At 45.9% G+C, this 19,820-nt stretch overlaps 1 protein-coding gene across 1 annotated transcript in view; it reads left to right on the plus strand.

Moving 5' to 3' along the window:
• The window catches only part of LOC118796637 (cell adhesion molecule 4-like), a 41,445-nt gene extending 23,659 nt beyond the window's left edge, over positions 1 to 17,786 (plus strand). Inside the window, exons 2-8 of the mRNA XM_036555637.1 lie at positions 6,506 to 6,652; positions 8,933 to 9,220; positions 9,746 to 9,907; positions 10,253 to 10,343; positions 11,418 to 11,590; positions 15,919 to 16,047; positions 16,615 to 17,786. Of these exons, the coding sequence (XP_036411530.1) occupies positions 6,506 to 6,652; positions 8,933 to 9,220; positions 9,746 to 9,907; positions 10,253 to 10,343; positions 11,418 to 11,590; positions 15,919 to 16,047; positions 16,615 to 16,724 (1,100 nt within the window). The 3' untranslated portion in view covers positions 16,725 to 17,786. The remainder of the gene's footprint in view (positions 1 to 6,505; positions 6,653 to 8,932; positions 9,221 to 9,745; positions 9,908 to 10,252; positions 10,344 to 11,417; positions 11,591 to 15,918; positions 16,048 to 16,614) is intronic.
• The last annotated feature ends 2,034 nt before the right edge of the window (positions 17,787 to 19,820 follow it).

The raw sequence follows: 19,820 nt of genomic DNA on the forward strand, positions 1-19,820 counted from the left end.
CAAAGTCCAAGGTGGCGGAACACAGTTGACCTCATCAGCCGAGGTTTCCTCATCACACCACCCAGCACCTTGCAACTTGTCAGGCATCTACAGGTCTCTCAGATGACACCGGAGAGATGTGCCTGATCTCCATTCGCCATTCTCTCTCCTGGTGCACTGTGGGACATGTAGGGTCAAAAGCAGTTCATATCGGCGTGCCTGTTTACTGGAGGATGGCCTTTGGTGCGTTCCAGCACTGCTGTGTAAATGCAGATGTCGAGGTGAGAGGAGCGTAATGTACACTTGATGATGCCAAAAAAGGCATATAAAGCTTTCCTTTCAAAACTGCACTTGAATGACATCATAAAGGAATGAATGATGCCTCCTGGGTTCACAAGGATGGAACTGGAATGGAACTCAACTCAACTTGCAACAGTGTAACAGTAGATATCTAATATTGCATATAAGGCTTCCGCATTCTAGATCCTCAATATTAATAGTGTACAACAGCCAAACAGAAATGTGGGGATCTCCAGGGAAAATGAACTATTTTGCATTCTTTCCTGGCTTGGCGAAAGAGTTCTGTTTGCAGTTTAAATTTGTTGAGGATTTAAGTAAATATGGGACAGTAAGGCTTCATGAACCCTAAAACTGGTGGAACTATCTAAACTCACTGTGTTGAATGAATTATAGCATTTGCCATGCAGAAGTCCATCCCCAGCAGGGATGCCTAAAAAAAAAAGATTATAAGTGCTTAATATTTCCATCGCAACCCATCACATCAGCACTTTGGCAACAGTTTTACCGCTGTAGTGCAAATGAAAACCTTTTGAAATATTATTTGAATATGAATTTCAAAGCAAACAGGAAATTTTTTTTAATCTGCTGAACTGAGATACATTTTTAAACATAATTCAGACAGAAACAGGATTAGCCCGTAATAAAGACTTATCTAAAACAATATAAAGTTGTCTCACATAAAGCTGATAGGTTGGAAATATGATTCTTTGTAACAATTGGAATAATTTTAACTGATGGCTCAGTTCCATGTGTTGGGAGTGAATATTTTTGCATGCTGTATACTGGCTGGACACGCACACACACACACACACATACACACACACACACACAGTACATAAAATTCCAATGGGTATGAAAGGATGTCCCTGACCTTTTTATACCCGCTGTCTGTTTACTGACTGTAATGATCTAGAGGTCAAGCTGTGTATCTCAGCACCAGCCAAACTGATATATTGCAGTGTATAACCTACACACAGATATGGCAGCACATTGCATTTGCCTCATTTCAAGAAAAAACATTGCAGTTGTTCTTTCCTTACTTCAGCCATCACAAAGATAATGAATCTCGTTAGCTGTGTATCCACACTCACGCACACACGCACACACACACACACACACACACACACACACACACATGCACACACGCATTACCAAAAACAAATATGAGGGAGAGTGGGAGGCACAGAGGAAGAGAGAGATGGATGTGGTGTGTATACACAGAGAAAGACAGAGGGGGTAAAGTGCTGAATTGGGAGAACCTAAAAAAGAAAGTTAAGGAGAGCATGGGACTGAAGATTTGACTTCGGCTTTGCACAGAACCAGACCAACAAAACGGAGAGGAACTACAGTGCAGTACCTCATTGTACGGAGAGCTAAATTAGCATAGCGCCACAAAATCGCGTAACACTGGTCAATCAAGTGTACCGTGGTGTATCTGTTGCGTGAAGAATATATAATTTGATTCAGTCTGAGAGAGTTTGGTGTAGGATTTAACACTGTTGCATCTTAAATCCTTGCATGGAATGATTCCTTTGAGCTTCTAGAAAATTCAGTTAAGGACAACCAATGTTATTTTAATACATTGTGTGGTAGCCCTAGTTCAGTCAGAGCTTTTCAGCCAAATACAAGACATTTCTATATGATCATACATTATAACATAATGAAAGAGGTCAATATTGCCCTTTAATTCTCTTTTCAATATATTAAAATGATACATGTAAGTATGTTGTTGCTGTTGGGTAGAATCAAGCAGCATTGAAAACTAATTGTTTTGATGACTCCCATCCAAAGCACCTTTCAAGGGCATCATGACAAAGTGTATCAAGTGCCTGTCAGAGGAGGGAAATAAGGTCATAGGCACAAAATGACACAACTACAATTAAGAACTAAGCTGAAAGTGTCTTACAGTATAAACATCCAACTATAACTTTTCACCTGCACATTTAGCAAGCACCTCATTTATTATAAAAGAACCATTAACTTACATTATACTAACATACTATAGTTAGTGAGGGCATTACAATAATGTATACGATCAACATTAAATTACCTCTATGACATAGCTTCAAATACAGAATCATGTGAAACGAGGAGGTGTAAAATGCTGTGCGGTCTGTACTGCACACCCCTCCAGCCAGCCATAGAGGTACTGTAGCGTTCACCTCAGACCTAATGCACACCGAAGTACATCCTGACATCTTCCTTCCCCTCTATCCCTCGCTCCTTCATTCTGCAGGCCGTGACCCTGCTCTCCATGGGGCCCCTCGACACCGGTCTTACATCAACCATTGGCGGTTCCCCACCTGCCCCTGGACTCACTGTGTGGGAGAGAGAGGAGGAGGAGGAGGAGGAGAGGGTGTATGTGGAGAAGTGGAAGCACAGGGGAGAGGAGAAGGGGAGAGGATAAGTGTGGGGGGATGGAAGTGAATTTGGAAGGGAGGGAAAGAGAGAGGGGGAGGGAGTGGTTGGGGAGAGGTGGAAGTGTGGGGAAGAGGAAGAGGAGTGCGGAGGCTGTGGGGGTGAGGAAAATGGAGGGGTGAAATAGTGGATGTGGAGGGATGAAAGTGTATGTGGAAGGGAGAGAAAGGTTGGGGGTGGAGAGGGTGTGTGTAGAAGGCGGAGGGGAAAGAGGAGAGTGTGGGTGTGGAGGGATGAAAGTCAGAGAGAGAGGGGAGAAGAGGGTGGGTGGACGAAGATGGACGTAAAGGCCAGGAGGCAAGGAGAATACTGCTGGAGAAACAGAGGGACAGATGGAAAAAAAGCCGGTGGTTATGGAGATACAGTACACTGGAGTGAATGCACGATTGAAAGAGAGAGGAGAGACTGAGAGAGAGGGGAACAGATTGTGTTTATCCTGCAGAAGGAGGAAGAAAACAGCGAGAAGGGACATTATATGGATGAAAAAGCAATGAGGGTGAGAGAGGGAATGGAGGGGATAGAAAGAAAAGGTGAGGGCAAGAAGGCAAATGAGGGATTGAGTTGGAAATGGAGGCTGATCATTTGAAGATGAGTGGAACAGGAGACAGATACTTTCCTTCTCTCCTCTCACATAATGCTCTCTCTCATGAATAAAAACAGCATGACTATACTTCAGACCAGAGCTGCAGAACAACTCAATTTCCACAAAGAGAAATAAAGGGGTGAGGTGAGATCGGGAGAGCAGGGGAAGGCAGAGACAGATTAGAAAAGGAAAAGGGAAGGGAGAAATACTGAGAAAAGCAGAAGCGGTAGAGAAAAGCAGAAATGCAGAAATATCAAAAAGCATGAGAGTGGGGTGAAATTGAATCTGATAATTTAACATATATTAAAACTTTAAAGGCTTTTTTCATTCATTAATTACATACAGTATCTGAATGTGGGTCAGTTGAACAGACTAAACAATTACCAAAGAAAATCCCTCACTACATTATAAGTAACTTTTTTATAAATGGGTGGAACATCTAACCAAGTACTTTACAGGTGTGTGTAGAGAACAATAGTGGGAGGTAATATAGTACAAATATAGATGGAAATCAATAAGGAGAGGGAAAGAGGTAAAGAAGAGTTTGTGCTGGCATTGTGAAGAAGGATGAGAACTATTGTAATTAAACGGAAAAAAAGGAAAAGTGTGAAAATGGGAAAAAAACAACACAGTACTACGGAAAATTTATCCAGAGCTGGTTAAATAACAACAGAGAAACGTACAGGCAAAAAAAGTTTTGAAAGGTCAGAGTGGCTGCGCCGTAGGGTTCGGGAATAAATACAGGCAAGTGAACGAGACAAACATTGATGATGATGGTGAAAAAAAGGGAAAAGGAAAAGGAAAACAGCTTGTCCCTTTTTCTAATTTTCGGGGCTGGTAGTTGGAAACTGAAGTGACAGGCACTACACAGATCGTCCCACACTGTGCGCTGTTCTCTTTTCATTAATCTTGCTTTTCATTTCACTGGCTCAGTGGCTCCCCTCCCGCTGGTGTGGGCCCTGCCCTTTCTCTCGCTCTTATTTGGAGCTTGTTGAGTATTTTATTATTCTCCTTTTATTTTCATGATGTCATTATCAGCAACCACGCTGTTGCTCTCTCTCGCACTGCTGTTAGTACCGATATCATGGCCTTTAAGTTGTTTGTACCGAAGCTGCAGTACATCCCACTGCATACAATCACTGCAGCCACTGTTGGAATGAATTCTGCTGTTGTAGCTGCTGCTGTAACTTCGTTTAGAAACCAAACAGCAAATAGCAAAGCGGTGTTTGATGCCGTGTACGGTGGGCGTTTGGGTTCCTGTTTCAGGCCAGGTCGGGACAGGCCTTGTTTTTGCATCTGCAGCGTGCACCACAAAGGCCCCACTGAGCTCGAACATCGTCCTGTTTGGACAGAGATTAGTGGCTGTCACAACCATTCTGGGCTTTTCTCACATTTCAGTCCCAGTTGGCTGCTGCTATTGGGGGGGGGGGGGGGGGGGGGGGGGGGGGGGGTTGGGGGGTGGTCACACTGTTGATTTGCTCGATTTTTGTGTGTGTGTGTGTGTGTGTGTGTCTGTGTATATGTGTATGCGTGCATGAAAGCTATTTTAGTGGCAATTATTGATGACCTACAGCTGGTCACCTTTGATGTGGACCAACTCAGCTGCCACTACCCCCACCCCAAAAAAAAAAAGATCAAACGTACTGGACTACTTCTCCTTCAACACTTCCCTGCTATATAATTGCCCCTGCTTTTCCAGCAGCTGTATTTACCGCCAATGGCGCCACCTCCGCCGAGCACGGCCATCGCAATTACCGCCGTTGTTCGGCGCAGCGTTAGCGGCTGCCCGGCCCGGGGAGCGGAGGCACTCGTTTTAATTGCGCGCTGGAAAACGGCTGGCCCGATCGTCCCTGCTGATTGCTGCCGAAAAACGAATCGCTGTGTTGATGAACACAATAGGACCGTTAATGAACACGAGAACGATAACAATTGTTGGGAGATTGAGGACCGTGCCTCCGTCTCTTTATCCGCGTCCTTCATCTCCAGTGCTTTTCTTTCCTCCTCGTTCCTCCACATCACTCCATTTGTTAACGTCTCATTTACCTTCTGCTCTCTCTCTCTCTCTTTCGCTCTCTTTCTCTCTTTCCCTCTCTCTCGGTTAATGTACTCTCATCCCCAGTCAGACAGCATCAAGATTAATATCGTTTATGTAAAATTAAGTTAAAACGCTTGGATTAGTCTAATTTGGATTAGAAAACAGATCAATGCTACCGCTAATCAATGCTACTTGAGATATATGAGCCACTATCATGCGCTCTCATCATATTTAAACGTTATGTTTTGATTGGATGCTACCCTCCTGCTCTGTCTATTTCGTTTGTGTGTGTGGTTCTGTGTCCAGTCATTTCAGCAAGTCCATGACCCAAAGGCCTTACTCATTCTTTCCCCTTAGTGTGGCTCTCTTCTCTGTTCCTTTAAAGGTCATACCTGAAGATACATTTTAATTAGATTCTGTCTAAGGAACATTTTTCACGTTAGTGAATTGATTTAAAAAAAAAAAACTCTGGTTCTAAGTAAGCTCTGGCTATATAATCTCTCCCTCTTTCTCTCTGTGCTTGTGTATCTGTCAGTCTGTCCATCTCTCTCTCTGTCCACCTATCTCTAGCTTTTCCTCTCTGTGAAATTTTCTTTTTAGAAGTTGACAGGCAATGGATTGTGAAAGGGTTCTGGTGATGATGAGACTGGGGTTAAAATAGCTCTGTGTTCTTCTGTGATTTTTTTTGTGAAGAAGTCTGGTGTTTTGTGTGTGTGTGTGTGTGTACAAACTACGCTTTATGTAGTTGTTTAATGAAGTGCTTTTAAAAATCAATCAGTCTGTCTCCCTGTACTCCTGGGTTGATCACTTGCTGCATCAATAATTCTGTCATTTCATTTTTTTCCCTGACTGAATTGTTTGTGTAAAGTGCTGGAATGAAGTTTGCCTCACAATTCAGTCCTTTTTTTTCCTCTGTCTTGGTGCAGCTATACATAATGATCAAGCTCCAGTCAATCATTGAGCATTGACTCTGAGTTATTTCCTAGTTTGAAACGGTTGTCTGCCACTGAGGCCTCAATATTTGCCCGTTCCCTGAGACAACATGAGGCTCAGAGCAAAACTTATCCCAGTAGTGAAGCCCATTGTAGGGCAGTGAGTTTGGCGAGCTTTTGGTATGTGTGGTACCCAACCTGGCTGGGGATGTGAACCCAAGCCCCTCTGGTATCTAACCGCCTTCCTGTCTCTCCCAGTGCAATGCCAGGCGGTGGAGGCGGAGAACGTGACGGTGCTGGAGGGGGGCACCGCGCAGATCTCCTGCCGGCTGCAGAACTACGACGGCTCCATCGTGGTCATCCAGAACCCGCGCAGGCAGACGCTCTTCTTCAACGGCACCAGAGGTAGGCAGGGCCTGGCGGGAGGGCCCGGCGTTTACCTTACTGCCATTTAGCAGGCGCTCTTATCCAGAGTGACTTACATCAATTATAGGTTTTTCCCATGTTATCCATTTATGCAGCTGGATATTTACTGAGCCCATTGTGGGTTACGTACCTTGCCCAAGGGTACAGCCGCAGTGCCCCAGCAGGGAATCGAACCGGCAACCTTGGGCACTCTTTAACCACTATGCTACACTGCCGCTTATGAAGGCTCCGCAGGCCAGGGCCGAGGGACCGTCCGCGGTCGGCTCCCAGGGGCATCAGCGGTGCCAGCTGTGTCACGGGTCATTGCTTCCCAATGACGGCCCTGCGTCAAAATGCTGCCCTGAAGCTGCCCCGCGCTTTCACCTTGACCCTGTGAGAATAGCCGCACAGAACTTTGCTGAGGGCTGCTTGAAGGTCTTCTCCCTGCGTTATATAACAAAATTAATCCCTGCCGTGTGTGAATTTTCCCATTACTGCCGTGTGGGGGTTTTGCATTTTACTGTTACAATAGTTACTGCATCGATATTTCACTGTACATTTTAAGAGCAGTAAGTCTGTGAAAATAATTGTTATTGTGGTTTTTTATTGCTATAATTATTTCAGTGGATTTCTCCTCCTCTTTGACAACACCAATGATCCGCTCTTGTTCTGTTCTCTCCGATGCTTCCTCTAATCTCCTCCCTAGCGCGATGTTAATGCACTGTAGTGCCATGGCGTTCTGCAGATCAGCCAAAGTGCTGGTGATGCTCCCTCTCTCCTGCTCTCTCCTGCCCCCGTCTCCATGCCCTACATTTCTCACATTCCCTTTTTCTTAATCCTTTTCTTCTCCTCCTTTCCTCCCTACTTTTCCTGTTTCGCTCCCTCCCATTCTTCAAACTCTGTTCACCTCTTTCCCGTCACTGTCTCCATTATCCCTTTCCCTGTTTCTCTCCCTCTTTTCTCCTTCCCCCGTTCTTGTTCCTTTCCTCGGTTGCCCTCCGTCTCTCCATTCTCTTTTCCCTTTTTCGCCTGTGTACTTTCTCTCACTGCTCTTCTCTCTCCTTCCTGTCTCTCTCTCGCTTCTTCCGCCTTCTCTGTCTCCCTCGCTCCTGTCTCTTCTCTCTCTCTGTTCTCTCCCCTCTCCCCTTCTCTCTCTCCTCTCCTCTCACTCCCCCTTTCCTCATGCTCCCCTCTTCCTCCATCCCCACTCTCTGTTCCCCTCTTCTTTTAATCCTTCTCTCCATTTTCTCCCTTCTCACCCTGTCTTCTTCTTTCCGTTTCTTTCCTGTTCCTCCCTCTCTCTTCTCTCTCCCCGTCCTTCCCTCTCTTCTCCTCTCTCCTCTCTTTCCCCATCCTTCCCACTGTCTTCTCTTTCTTCTCTTCCTGTCCTTCCTTCTTTCTCCCCTTCCCTCCCTTTCTGTTTTTCTCTCTTCTCTCTCCACTATCCTTCCCTCTCTCTTCTTCTCTGTCTCCACACTCCCCTGTTCCTCCCTCTCTCTTCCCCTTTCTCCTCTCCCTTCTCTCTCTCCTGTCCCTCCCTCTCTCCTCTCCTCTCTCTTCTCTCTCACCATCCCTCTCTCCTCTCTCTCCTCTCCCTCTCTCTGCTCTCCTCTCCTCTCTCGCCTGTCCCTCTCTCCTCTCCTCTTTCTTCTCTCTCTCCTGTCCCTCCCTCTCTCCTCTCTCCCGTCTTTCTCCCCTGTCCCTCTCTCCTCTCCTCTCCTCTCCTCTTTCTTCTCTCTCTCCTGTCCCTCTCTCCTCTCCTCTCCTCTCTCCCTCTCTCTCTCCCCTGTCCCTCTCTCCTCTCTCCCTCTCTCTCTCTCTCCCATCCCTCCCTCTCTCCTCTCTCCCTCTCTCTCTCCCCTGTCCCTCTCTCCTCTCCTCTCCTCTCTCCCTTCTCTCTCCTGTCCCTCTCTCTTCTCCTCTCTCTCTCTCTCTCTCTCCCCTGTCCCTGTCTCTGCTCTCCTCTCTCCCTCTCTCTCCTGTCCCTCTCTCCTTTCCTCTTTCTTCTCTCTCTCCTGTCCCTCTCTGCTCTACTCTCTCCCTTCTCTCTCTCCCGTCCCTCCCTCTCTCCTCTCTCTCTCTCTCTCTCCCCTGTCCCTTCTCTCTCTCCTGTCCCTTCTCTCTCTCCCGTCCCTCTCTGCTCTCCTCTCTCCCTCTCTCTCTCCCCTGTCCCTTCTCTCTCTCTCCCGTCCCTCTCTCCTCTCCTCTCTCCCTCTCTCTCTCCCGTCCCTCCCTCTCTCCTCTCTCCCTCTCTCTCTCCCCTGTCCCTGTCTCTTCCAGCTCTGAGGGACGACCGCTTCCAGATGGTGCTCTTTACTCCCCTGCTGGTGCGCATTACTCTCAGCAATGTCAGCGTGTGGGACGAGGGGGGCTACTTCTGCCAGCTCTACACCGACGACACGCACCACCAGGTGGCCACGCTGTCCGTCATCGTGCCCCCCGAGGTGCCCCTGGTGGAGGTCAAGGCGCAGCCGGTGGAGGGGGCCGAGGTGGAGCTCACCTGCGTGTCCGCCCGCAGCAAGCCGGCCGCCGTGCTGCGCTGGATCCGGGATCGCCTCGAGATCCCAGGTACCGCCCGTCACGCGTCCATCTGCACCCATGCGTCTGACTCTCCCCGCCCGCCCCTCCAAAACAAAAGCCCCCTCGGGTGACTGAGCTACTCAGGTGTAGCCGGGGCCGATGCAAACCTAGCACAGCGCTGAGAGGTGTGAAGCAAAGTGGAGTGAAACACGCTTTAAAGTTTCATATCCTGAGAGCATGATTTCACAGTGATCTCTTTCCTTTCTCTTCTCTCCTTTGGTGTTTTTTTTCCCATTAGGGAGGTGATTGAAACTAAAGTGTAATCTTTCACAACCTGTTCCCTATCTTGCGATCCTCTCTATAGTATATACAATATGTATTGTTCTCTGTCTCTCTCCATTCCTCTCTCTCTCTTGCTCTCCCCTTTTTCTTTCTCTCCCCCTTTCTTTCTCTTGTTCTCTGCACTTATTCTTTCTCTTCCCTTCTCTCTCTCTCCTTATTCTCTCTCTCTCTCTCTCTCTCTCTCTCTGTCTCTCTCTCTCCTTACTCTCTCTCTCCCCCCCTCTCTCTCAGGGGTGGTGTCCCAGCAGGACAACGGGAAGACTGTTAGTGTGTCGAACACCATACGGATCCCGGTGGACAGGAGGGATGATGGGACGGTGCTGAGCTGCGAGGCCTCCCACCCCGCCCTCGGGGTCCAGAGGAGGATCCGCCACTACCGCCTGGACGTGCACTGTGAGCGGCCACATGACGCCGCCCGCCCCGGGGGCTGCGACCACGCCGCATCTGCGTTACCATAGCACCCATTTCATTTCTGTTCCGCCCGTACAGGAGAAAAGTATCAACCTTACCTGCGTTAGCCAGTTGCCTTGTCCAGACGTATGATACAGTTTCCTGTCTAGCACTAATTCAGAGTCTGTGAAATCCTCCGAAGATTAGAATTATGAGTTAAGTACAAGATAATGCAGTAAGGGATTACATCCATCCACCTAATTGAGCACTGTCAGTGGAGGTGCTGCCGAGCCAGTGCTGCTGAGCTTGTTATAATGTTGTGTTGCTGTTATCTGTCTTTGCATGCAGTTCCCCCTACGGTGCATATCGAGCCACCCCCCGGAATCCTCACAGAGGGAGACTCTCTCACCCTCACCTGCTCCATCACGGGAAACCCACTGTGAGTGTGTGTGAGTGTGTGTGTGTGTGTGTGTGTGTGTGTGTGTGTGTGTGTGTGTGTGTGTGTGTGTGTGTGTGTGTACGTGTGCGTGTCTGAGTGTGTGTGTGAGCGCGTGTGTGTCTGTGTGTAACTGCGTGTATGTGTGTGTGTGTGTGTGTGAGAGAGAGAAAGAGTGTGTGAGTGCATGTGTATGAGTATTTGTGTGTGTGAGTGTGTGTGAGTGTGTCGGTGTGTGTGAGTGTGTCGGTGTGTGTGTGTGAGTGTGTCGGTATGTGTTTGTGTGTGAGTGTGTGTGTGTGTGTGTGTGTGTGTATGTGTGTGTAAGAGAGACAGTGTATGCGTATGAGTATGTGTGTATTTGTGTATGTGTTTGTATGTGTGCGTGTGTGCGTGTGTATGTGGTTTTGTATGTGTGTATATGTTTGTATGTGTTTGTGTGTGTATGTATGTGGTTTTGTATGTGTGTATGTGTTTGTATGTGTGCGTGTGTATGTGGTTTTGTATGTGTGTATGTGTTTGTATGTGTGCGTGTGTATGTGTTTGTATGTGTTTGTATGTGTGTATGTGTTTGTATGTGTGTGCCCAGGCCTGTGCTTTTGTGGCCGTCTCCTTCTGCCCACCTGTTCACCCGAATGTGGGCCACCATGTCCACAGATCGATACAGCCTCTTAAGTAACAAAACATGAATTAGCCGTAACTCCCCTTGTAACTGCCTGGGCATAGCAAGGAAAAGTGGATTATCCTGATTCAGTGAAGCTGATGGCATCCTGCTCCACTCCAGCCAGCCCAGGGGCCTTAACAGTGTTTGTGGCTGCATTCGGTAGACACCAAATGTGTTGACGAGGTCTCCATTTTGCCCCTGCTGGTGTTGCGCTGCGTATAATTAAGATTTAGTTAACAGCATTAATCTCAATTTTCTCAATTTCTGTGATCTGCCTGGAGCATGACTGAGTGAATCTGATTTCACGGTGAGAGACAGGGGCGGTCTGTCCGTCCCTGCTGCCAGCCTGGCGCTGTGAGCTCGCACAGCTGCGTCTTGGTAACATTCCTCTCCTGCCGTCCCTCTCCCGCCAGCCCGCGCTCCGTGCAGTGGTCTCGGGTGAACAGCACCCTGCCCGAGCGGGCGGAGATCGGCGGCTCCACGCTCATCGTCTCGCGGCTCAGCAGGTCGGATAACGGCACGTACCTCTGCCAGGCCCACAACCTGTACGGCCGAGCCGCCGACCACTACACGCTGCTGGTGTACGGTAAGAGAGGCTGCGCCTTACAGCTAGAGACAGCACTCACTGTGCGAATACAGCACTCACTGTGAGAATACTGCTAGAGACAGCACTGACTATGAGAATACTGTTAGAGAGAGCACACACAGCTGGTATATATTTTATATATTTAGAGACAGCACTCACAGTGAGGAGACAGCAGCTCGTATACATTTAGCACACGCAGCTAGTATACATTTTATACATTTAGAGACAGCATTCACTGTCAGAGTACAGTTAGAGGGCACACACAGCTGGTAAATGTGGAGGCAGCTTACAATATGGGTATATAGTTAGAGACAGCACAGACTGAGGATATTTCATGGCAGACAGTACAAACTGCCGAGTTAGAGGCAGCACACAATATGGGTATACAGTAGCACACACCATGAGAATGCCATGACACACACAGGTATTTGTAGGAAGACAGCACACACTGTATTGCTGTGAGAGCGTTCCCAGTTACATTATGCATCAAATGTCAGCGGTGTTGTATACGTGTACTTTTCTATTACAGGTACTCTCAACGAATCGTGTCTCCTAACTCACACTGAGCAGTCTTTCATTAATGTTTTCACACCTCATCTAAATGTAAATATTCTTTCAATCAGATGATGAGGTATTTCAGGTAAATATGCATAAACACCCTCACATATGCACTTGCACATACATGCACACATAGACACACTTATACAGTATATACATAAATGCATGCATACATCTCTGCATAATTTACAAACATACACACACACACTAATAAATATACAAGTGACCCCTGATTTTAAAGTGCAATGTGTTCTTGGAATGATGAGAATATACCTGGATATGAGGCGCACTATAAATATCCTGCATTGTGAGACACACTGCACGACAGCTGAGAAATGCCAGCGCATGGAAAATGGCAATATGCAAATCATGGTCTTTGGACAGGTATTTATTGCTGAGGTGAGGGAGACAGTGCAAACACTCAAAAGTTAGCATAAATAACTCTTCCTCGGCTCCCCCTCATGACTCAACTGAATGAAAACAACAAGCTAAAATAAGAAAGACAACGGCACAGACTAATAGAAAGATCCCTGATGGGGAGAAAAAAAACCCTTTGTTGCATTCTCAGATTTTTTTTTTACTTGCCACTTTCACTAACAATGTCTTCATTTTTGTTCCTTTGCCTCGTTGGAAATCAGGATTTATCATAAAACAATTTATACATACGTGCATGCATATGATAAGTAAATTTCCTGCATGCTGTACACTTATACGCACACAAAGCATCCTGAACGTTCTCATTTTGATTCGAATTCTTCAGCGTTTGTCAACATTTGGCATTAATTTGTTTAAAAGGGAGGGCCAAAATCAGGAGGACTGGCTCTGCATATGTAAAAGCCTTTTTCTTCACTCAGAGGGAGGGGTGCCAAGTCAGACCAGCCTGGCAGTTTTATAATGCTGAGGGTGTCAGCTGACCAGATTTCTTTTTTTTTTTTTTTCAGGGGCCTCTCTGTTTTTCCTCACACACATTCATCAGCTGCCAGCTGGAATTGAAAGGTGGCCACCCTAATTGTGAGAAACAACACAGGGTGGTTGTCTTGGGACTGGTGTTCACCTTGTAGAATAGCAAGCAGCGGTAGCCATCACTGGCCCTGTGCTCGCTGCATCTCAGCTTTATTAGTAGAGCCGCCAGCATTAGAGAACCAGGGCTGTAAGCACCCCCCCCCCCCCCCCCCCCCCCCACACACACACACACCCCTCCCAGCCTTTTGCTCAGCGGTAAAGACAAAACATCCCTAACAAGTCCCCCTTGAGACCGTCGGTGGGTGGGAAGGTCATCTTTCATCTGGCTGCGACGCACCACACTCCCGCTCGGTATATCCTTGTGGGTTCTGCTGGTTCACATCGGCACTTAAAAATAATCTCTGGCCCTCTCTCTCTCTCTCTCTCTCTCTCTCTCTCTCTCTCTCTCTCTCTTTGCTGGAGTTCTGCTCTCCTTGGACATTAAGTATGTCGACCTGGAGTCTACAGGAGCTGCTTGTCTTCGTAAAAAAAAAAATATATATATCAGACTTAATTTACATGTGCTGAAAGAGCAATCACATCCAACAAAGAATTGATGATCTGCTAGAAACTGATGCTCTTTCCATCTCAGTTATACTTGCAAAGGCTGCATTCTTCTCTAGTTTGCTCAAGTGCTACAGTTACTGCAGGCTTTAACGTCAGACTATGATGTATTTCTTGATACTGTGCTGTGCTTTTTTAAAAGTAAGTTTTTTTTTTTTCATTGAATGCCAATGCCAAATGCTGTGAAAAGCAGACACAATGGTCTTGGTGTTTTGGTCCTGGGTCTTTGTGCAGAGTGTTAACCTCCTACCTGAATGATAACAGAAAAGAGAGAAATAGAGAGAGTTAGAGGCTGATCTGAGATAGAGGTGGAGGAAAAGAGAGGTAATAAAGTAGTCCATAAAGGAAGTCTGAAGTTACCCCTCAGTTCATGACTCATTTGGACAAAAAGATCAAGCGTTGATGGAGCTTTGCTTCACTCTGCTGGTTAAACATTGCTATTGCCAGTGTCCAGTGGGGTATTCAGGATCAGACAGTGTGTCAGTGATACACTCTGTGCATACGCACTGCACCCTGCGCTCACTGAGACTCATGTCGATACCCAGAAACAGAACGCCAGCGTATCACCAGACTCTCCTCCGCACAGTATCAAGCCTGAAGAGTCGGAGAAAATGAGTCAGAGAAAGCTCCAGCGTTCCATGTTTGTGTGTACTTATTAGTGCATTTAGAGCAGTCTGTTCCACTTCTATCCCATTATTTAACACGCCATCTCTTTCACAGAGACTCTAGTCCCGTTGTCTCTCCACATTCCTCATTGTCTCTGACGGAGAATATCTGTCATTGCCATTGGACCATGGTCTCCCTCCATCTGATCACCTCAAACCCATCCTGCTTTTCTAGGGACCCCATAAGGTACAGAATCTGTTCTTCAGCCAGTCTGTCATTGTGTGTCTGTCTCATGCCGTCTTTGTCTCTGTGTCTGTCTGTCCTCTCATTACTCCAGCGTTGAACAAGCCCCCATTTCAGTACAGCGCGTTATTAAAACATTGCGTCCGGTCACCTTTTATTGCAGAAGTGTGCTCTACCCTGCTTTACCGTCCTGTCCCAACATTGCTGTCTCTCTCTATATATATCTTTCTCTCTGTCTGCGCTGCGTGGTTCTGTTGCTCTGAAACAGTGAAAAGTTTGCCTTCCGCTACAATAGGCAAGTTTCACTGTGCTGTAAATAGTAAATAAATAAATAAAGCTGCTTTCCAATATAGTCAATGCAGTCTTCCACAAAACCGCTGCTGTCACTACATAACTTTTTTTCACCCAACTTTTTTTCCCCCCTCTGCGCCATTTCTCTGTATAATGCGATCTCTGTCACATCGCCCGCCAGTTTCTGTCCTGCCAACGTTGGGATAGTTCGACCCCGCGGACCTTTTCCCCAAAAAACCCACTGGTGCTACGGGGGCCCCCAGGAGAAGATAGAGAGGGGTGCAACTGCAATCCACGGGGTGCACAAAAAGTCATATGCACTGTGTTGACATCGGGATATAAGGAGACAACTGGGGGGTGCACTGAGGTCTGTCTGGGGGTGCAGTACGCCCCTAAGGACCCCCATAGCACCGGGGCACGCACGGCCCCCGACGCAGGCCCTGCAATCTGGCGGTCGCGGCTCTCATAAGTGAACTGTCACGGGCAGTTTGGTTAGGGAGCAGTGTGAGGCGCTCGTCCCGTGGCAGTGACAAAGAGCGCTGCCTGCCGAATTTTAAAAGCCTCGGTGCCTGGAAATGTCAAGGCGCTCTGTCTGGGGGCGTCAGCTGGCGTTCGCGCCATCAATCTTCCAGAGCTTTTGCTCCGGCACCCCCCAAACAAAAAAAAAAACAAGAAAGAAAAAAAGAAGGTTTGATGTGTTAATTTTTCATCGCTCATGAAATATTAGTCTGTCATCCCTCCCTTTCTTTGCCTCCCTCTGGCTTAAAGCGGTTCTGTGTCAACCTCTTTGCACTTGTTCCCTCTTATTCATTGCGGCGCTCCCGTTCGCTTGTTCCCAGTCATTGCGTACATAATACGTTAACCTCTCTTGACACAAAATGCCGCAGTTTCTAGTCTGTCACGGTGTATAATGTATTAACCCCTCACCTCTCCTGTTCCTCTTATTATCCTTATCTTTTTTATTGCCCTCTGTCCTTGCAGTTTCGGGGTGCAGGAAATCTGTTCCGATCTCTCGTGATGCGTTTCCTGTAATAACCTCCTCCCCACCCCTCTCTCTCGCTCAGACCCAGGGGCAGTGGTGGAGACCCACAGTGCAGTACCATTCGCCGTGATAGGGGGCGTCCTGGCGCTGTTGGTCTTTGCTGTCATCTGTGTTCTCATCGTCACCACCTGGTGCTCCCTCAGACAGAAAGGTAAGCGAGAGAGGGAGAGAAGGGGACGGCGGGGAATTTTGGGAGTTTATTGCCTGCTTTATAAAGAGTGGACGCTATAAAAAGGTGAGCAAATGAGGCAGGACGCTACTGTGCCTGGCTCTTCAGTTCAGCAGCTGATGTTCCATCCATACGCCCTGGATAAGGCTGTCTCTCAAATAGAGAGAGAGAGTAATAATAACCTATAAATGGCGCCCCCATAAACATTTAAAATCACTGAGTGCTCAGCTCCTGCTAATATGGAGCATCTGGGTGGGAAAGGAAGAGGAGATGCTGTTGAAAGACAGACATGCGTGATTAAACGTCTGTGAAAGTTTTCACTTAGGTCTTCACCTGCTGTTTTTAGCACCTCAGCCTTGTCAGTCTGTTAATCAGGCCTTAAGCAGTCTATCTCACCTCCTCCTTTCTCCCACTCACTTATTTTTCATGGCAATCATTTTATATAACAGTAATCCCTACTGTATATAATATATATACTTTATATAACAGTAATCCCCACTGTACAGCTGATAATCCTCCTCCCGCTGTCTTCCCCTGTCTGTTTCTCAGGGTCCTATCTGACCCATGAAGCCAGCGGTCTGGACGAGCACGGAGAGGTCCAGGAGGCCTTTCTCAACGACGGTGACGTGCGGGAAGGGAACAAGGAGTATTTACTGTAGCCCCCTGCTGGTCTTCCCCCAGAACTGCAACAATACAGTGGGATACCCTTTACACCGCACACCGCTTACAAAGCCAGAGAGAACAGAACAGGAGGGGAAATTACTTCTCTTTTTGCGCCAAATATCGGAGAGGTGGTGGAATGAGACAGAGACACAAATGATACGCATACTGTGTGGAGAAGGTGAAAGGGAGAGAATGATTAATGTCGGTGAGAGGAGTGAACAGTAACCTGTGTGATTCTGTGTCCTTAAGAGAGTGATTGAGAGAAAACGCATTTTGACGAATTAACTTTGTCTGCGGTTTGTGCCGTGTCGTTTCGGCTTAAAGTTCTTCCCCTGGGGCTCTGTGTGTTACTGTTCCTTCTCTCCGTCTCTCTCATTCTCCACCTGTCTCCTTTTGTGTGATAAAAAAAGTGAGCGATAATATTGCATCTCCTCTCTTGAAAGAAATGAAAAGAACATAAAGACATTGAAAGACATTTGACAATAGGGAGAATAAAATAAACTTTCGTATAAAAAAGCCAACCAAAAGTATGAATAAGGAGGAATAAAAGATATGTGACAGACTGAGAAGGTGCAAAAGAAGTACTGCTATTTTTTGGACGATGTAACACAGATACATATAATTCTTCAATGACCTATCTCTGAATTTAAACTATTTGTACATATATATTAAAAATCCTGTTAAAAAGAGAAATTATTTACCATGGAAAGAATTCTGATGCAATGTTACTTTACCTGAAGGTCAAGTCTAACGGTCCAAAATGCACATTTTCTTGTATTAAATGATCTTAAAAAAACAATAATCATTTGTTATTATCATTTTTAGTGCTCTTCTTGTGGTTGCTTCTATAAACTACTATTTCTTTGTCTGTTTCTTGCACCCTGTCTTTCTGTCCCCAGCGTGACAAATTCTGTACATTGCCTCCTGTCTCACTCTAAACTGCCCTGTCCGATTGTGTATGTCTCTCTTCTGCCGTCTCTTCCACTCATTCTCACGCGTCCTGTGCAGCCGCTCACACAGCTCACCGATGTGTGTCCGTACGGGGAGAGACACGAAACACGGGAACACAATAAACATAACGAAATTATTACAGATGCGAAAGTGTGAGTGTCTTTGCTCGTAAAACTGGGAAAGGAATGTGGAAAAGCTATGAAAAGAGAGGATGAGAGAAGAGGAAAAAAAGGAAGGAAATGAAACTGTCAGATAGGTGGATGTAAAAGTGAAAACAAAAAACTCCAATAAAACTACAAGAAGATGAAACTGAAGGAATTATTTTAAATTGTGTAGACAACAACAGAAATATCAAGAGAATTAAGAAAACCTATGATTTTTGAAGGGCACCTTAAGCTCTTCTCCAAAATATTCTAAGTTATTTTTACCTTACAATTATCATTTAAGATGCATTGCATAGTAATTCAAGTTTGAAATTGATTTCAGTGCTGTGGGACATAAAGTTAGACAAGCACACCGAAAGTAAAAGATTTTTTTTAATCAATTTGTGACTTCAGCCTAGGCCATCAAACCGTATCAAGGGTAGTGTACTGTGCGAATAGATTCAAAAGCCAGCGGAACAGAGATCGATCTCATCTTCTCTACAGCCCTGTATTCATTAAATGTCTACCTACAGTAAAAGGATTCACTTGCTAATGGGTGATCCTTGTTTGAATTGGAATACTTGTTAACAATGGAATCTAATCTAAAGGGAGCAAGCTAATTATTTAATAGGCAAGTTTTTGCCTTGGGTTGTTTGCAGCTCGTCAGCCACTTATGGAGACCTGACACAGCAGCAGCAGAAGCAGCTAACTGGCTGGCTAACAGGGAACAGAATGTCAGAGAAGGTGTTATGCTCACACTCACTGGTCTGGGAGTGTTGTTAGCCTGGTCTGACACTGTTGCTCATTCTGCTCGAATGGATATACCTCTGTTCTCTTGTGCTGGAAGTCGGTCTGGATAAGAATGTCTGCTAAATCGATGAATGTAATGTAATGTCATGGAAGGACAGCTGGGTACTGGGAACTGTTTGGACGCAGCCTGGCACAAACTGTGGAGTTGCTGCAGAACCATGCAAGCCTTTCTGAAAGAATTAGCCAAAAGCCACTCACCACTCCTGCATTGTGGTGAAGACGGCCGGTTTTGTGATATAATGTTGTGGGCATAAATAGAGAATCCACAATCCAGAAATACACATACATATGCAATGGTAGCCATAAATAAGGCATTTTATTTACAGTCATATTCTTGGGATTCTGTGCAGAACATGTAATGTCAGACAAGCCATAAAAATGCATGCTGCAGGCATGCGGAGAGACTGCAGATGATGTAGAAATAATGGCCACTGCATAAAACGGTTGTATGCAAGGACATGAGACCTCATCAAATGTTCAACATTTAGCCAGAGGCTTTAAATCACACACACGCACACACACACACACGCACACACATCCTACCTGTGCCCATTATTTTCAATAAAGCATGGGAATAACCCCATGTAATATTTGTACGTATGCAGGCCATATGATGGGATTTTGTTTCCAACGCTGCCTATATTCTGTTCACTTTTTGTCAATGGGCCAAAATTGCTTCTAAAAATATTAAAAATGATTTTATATGACAAAACCTCTTAAAAAGCATAAGCAGCCTTTTTGGCATCATCATTATTGAACATGAGTATCAGCAGATATCCAAATTCAGGCATCGGAATCGGATCCGAGCATCTTTATATATATTTCTAAATTGATATGTTGTTTATATAGTTTGTAGCAATCTCATTGCAGTATGAATAGGGGAAATTCAATGTTCTTAACCTCTAACCTAAATAAAATGTCTCATGGTTTAAATAAATTGTTCTATTAAAGCATTGTCCTGCAAACTGCAGTTTCACGGAGGTGATTTTCTATTTTTACTGTGTAATGCAGATTTGACTATTATTAATACATAAGGGATTGGGAATAAAGTGCTGTCTGCAGACTAATTTTATATCTAGATGAAAAGCTTGCAGACACTCTGGGAGGCATGAACTGTAGCCCAATTTTGAAACACTAATACTAGACAGATATTCATTGCATTTTCCTATTATGGTTTGTGTTGAATTG

Source organism: Megalops cyprinoides, chromosome 21 (assembly GCF_013368585.1).
Source record: "Megalops cyprinoides isolate fMegCyp1 chromosome 21, fMegCyp1.pri, whole genome shotgun sequence".
Classification (NCBI taxonomy): Eukaryota; Metazoa; Chordata; class Actinopteri; order Elopiformes; family Megalopidae; genus Megalops; species Megalops cyprinoides.